Here is a 3,294-nt window from a genome sequence, read left to right as displayed (position 1 = left end):
TTCTGGCTCGGTGGGCTTGCCAGTGGTGTGGATATCTCTGATGGTAACAGCAGACTCCTCCTCAGAGGTGCCATCCGCTCTCCAGAAGGCTGGGGCCAGTCCTGCCCTGGCCCTGGCCTCAGTCTCCCCATCTGCTTAAGGAGGTACTGGACTTTATGGTGAGCTCCTGCCACTCTGAGGTTGCATGGGGGCCTGAGGACAGAGCTATTTTGGTCAAAGAGGGATTTGTGGAACCTGCCTCAATGAGCCGAGGGTCAGCCCTGCCACCGAGGAGCCCCAGGCAGCCGGGGTACCTGTCCTCCACCCTAGAGGATCGAAGCCCACAGGCTGAGGCTGCTGCAGTGGCGCCTGGTGGGGGCCACAGGGGTGTGGCACAGCCCTTCGGAGGGTGGTGGGCCCCACTTCCCCCAAGGAGACCAAACAGCTCATTTGAGAGTGAGAAGTTTTAACTTAGATCCAAGCCATTTTGTCTTTGAGCAAACCAGATGCCTGAAATATTCATCAAAAAGGGCCGCAAGTGGTCGGGAGCACTGTATGGCTGTTAGTGACAGTGTTCGATTATTTGTTTGTTTAATTAATTAGTAGACTTAATATTTTAAAGCAGTTTTAGATTTACAGAAAATTGAGCAGATAGTACAGAAAGTACCTAAAACCCCAGGCCGCCCTCCCCCACCCGCCATCTTTCCCCGTCTATTATCAACATCTTGCATTAGTGGGGGATATTTGGGGTTTTTGGGGGTTTCTTTAGAGACAGGGTCTCTCTCTGTCATCCAGGCTACAGTGCAGTGGTGCTACATAGTTTGTAGAGACAGAGTCTCTCTGTGTTGTCTGGGCTGGTCTCAAACTCCTGGGCTCAAGTGACCCTCCGGCCTCGGCCTCGCAGTGTTGGGATTCCAGGCGTGAGCCACCATATTAGTCATGTCTGATGAGCCATTGTTGATACATTATTATTAACTAAAGTCCATAGTTTACATGAGAGTTCACTCACTGTGTTGTACAGGTCTATGGGGTTTTTTTGTTTGTTTGTTTTGTTTGTTTGTTTTTGATACGGAGTTTTGCTCTTGTTGCCCAGGCTGGAGTGCAATGGCACGATCTTGGCTCACTGCAACCTCCGCCTCCCGGGTGCAAGTGATTCTCCTGCCTCGCTCTCCCAAGTAACTGGGATTACAGGCATGTGCCACCATGCCCGGGTAATTTTTTTGTATTTTTGGTAGAGACAGGGTTTCTCCATGTTGGTCAGGCTGGTCTCGAACTCCTGACCTCGGGTGATCTGCCCGCCTCGGCCTCCCAAAATGCTGGGATTCCAGGTGTGAGCCACCGCGTCCGGCCCGGGTCTACAGGTTTTGACTCATGCATAATGGCATGCATCCACCACTACAGTATTATATGGCATAGCCTTACTGTCCTAAAAATGCCGTGTGTTCGGCCTAGTCATCCCTCTGACCCTGGGAACCACTACATTAGTGACATTTTCAGGTCTCTTTGGCCTGTTTCCATCAATGACACTTCTCACACTAAATGCATGGGTTTTCCACACCAACAACCTATTCTCTAGCTCTCTGGACACCAACTGGGTGTCCGATGATTCTGTTCAATTCTGACACTGCCCAGAGCTGGCGTCAGAACGCTTAGGTGAAGGGCTCAGTCGCACCACACTGCCCCCACCTCTGAGGCAATTGCAAGTTCCTGCCTCCCATACCTGCCCAATTGGCTGCAAATTGGGGGTTCCCACGACCCCTCCCTCAGGTTTGATAGTTTGCTAGAATAACTCACGGAACTCAGAAAGGCATTTTCCCTACGTTCACCTATTTATCAAATTCAGGAACAGCCAGATAGAAAAGACTCACAGAGTAAGGGATCGGGGAGGGACCCAGACCTTCCAGTCCCTCTTTGAGCACCTCAATGTGTTTACCAATCTTAAGGGTACAGGTAAAAAGGCTCAGGGGCCGGGCGCAGTGGCTCACATCTGTAATCCCAGCACTTTGGGAGGGCAAGCCGGGTGGATCACCTGAGGTCAGAGTTCAAAACCAGCCTGGCCAACATGGCGAAACCCTGTCTCTACTAAAAATGCAAAAATTAGCTGGCCAGGGTGGTCCATGCCTATAATCCCAGCTACTTGGGAGGTTGAGGCAGGAGAATTGCTGGAACCTGGGAGGTGGAGGTTGCAGTGAGCCAAGATCGCCCCACTGCACTCCATCCTGGGCAACAAAGCAAGACTCCATCTCAATATTAAAAAAATTAAATTAAATTAAAAAATAAAAGGCTCGTGAAGGTGACTCAGCTAAGGCGATGTTTAGAGAGTCGAGAACGTGAATGGGAATTTTTGAGGCAGACAGAGAGTAGAAGGGCACATGAAGGAGACAGAATGCCATCTGCAAAGGCTCAGAGGTACAACCAGGCAGGGGCAGGAGGACAGATGTCCTGGGGAGGCCCAGGCACAGTGTCACCAGGTGTGGGAGGGCAGGTTGGGGTCAGTATATTACAGAGTCAGGACTGTGTATTCTAGGCAATGGGGAGCCATGGAAGGCTTCAGAGCAGGGGACTAACACCCAGCCTCCTTGGTTGTCTGTAGTTAGAGCAGGAACAAGTGTGCATTTCTTGGGAAGCCATGGGATGGCACACCTCTGCACGCATTGAGGAAATGGGCACAAATCCCCCAGCTATGTCTGGGCACCGGAGCACAGGCCCTGTAGCCACAGAGCAGGCGTCTGGGCTTGCAAGCAGGGGCCAGGCTGGGCAGAGGCTTCCCAGGCCGTCCCGAGCATCCAGCACCCACCCTTCCCTTTTCTCCTCGCTGCAGGAGAATCCCTACCTGTGCAGCAACGAGTGTGACGCCTCCAACCCGGACCTGGCCCACCCGCCTAGGCTCATGTTCGACAAGGAGGAGGAGGGCCTGGCCACCTACTGGCAGAGCATCACGTGGAGCCGCTACCCCAGCCCGCTGGAAGCCAACATCACCCTTTCGTGGAACAAGACCGTGGAGCTGACCGATGACGTGGTGATGACCTTCGAGTATGGCCGGCCCACGGTCATGGTCCTGGAGAAGTCCCTGGACAACGGGCGCACGTGGCAGCCCTACCAGTTCTACGCCGAGGACTGCATGGAGGCCTTCGGCATGTCCGCCCGCCGGGCCCGGGACATGTCGTCCTCCAGCGCCCACCGCGTGCTCTGCACCGAGGAGTACTCGCGCTGGGCAGGCTCCAAGAAGGAGAAGCACGTGCGCTTCGAGGTGCGGGACCGCTTCGCCATCTTTGCCGGCCCCGACCTGCGCAACATGGACAACCTCTACACGCG

At 53.9% G+C, this 3,294-nt stretch overlaps 1 protein-coding gene across 1 annotated transcript in view; it reads left to right on the top strand.

The window, feature by feature from the left end:
• The window catches only part of NTNG2 (netrin G2), a 96,339-nt gene that overhangs the window by 39,644 nt on the left and 53,401 nt on the right, over nt 1-3,294 (top strand). The window contains exon 3 of the mRNA XM_012001595.1: nt 2,801-3,274. Coding sequence (XP_011856985.1) covers nt 2,801-3,274 — 474 coding nt within the window. The remainder of the gene's footprint in view (nt 1-2,800; nt 3,275-3,294) is intronic.

The sequence above is a fragment of the Mandrillus leucophaeus genome, unplaced genomic scaffold (genome assembly GCF_000951045.1).
Source record: "Mandrillus leucophaeus isolate KB7577 unplaced genomic scaffold, Mleu.le_1.0 Scaffold665, whole genome shotgun sequence".
NCBI classification, from domain to species: Eukaryota; Metazoa; Chordata; class Mammalia; order Primates; family Cercopithecidae; genus Mandrillus; species Mandrillus leucophaeus.
This window is presented reverse-complemented; position numbering and strand designations above follow the sequence as displayed.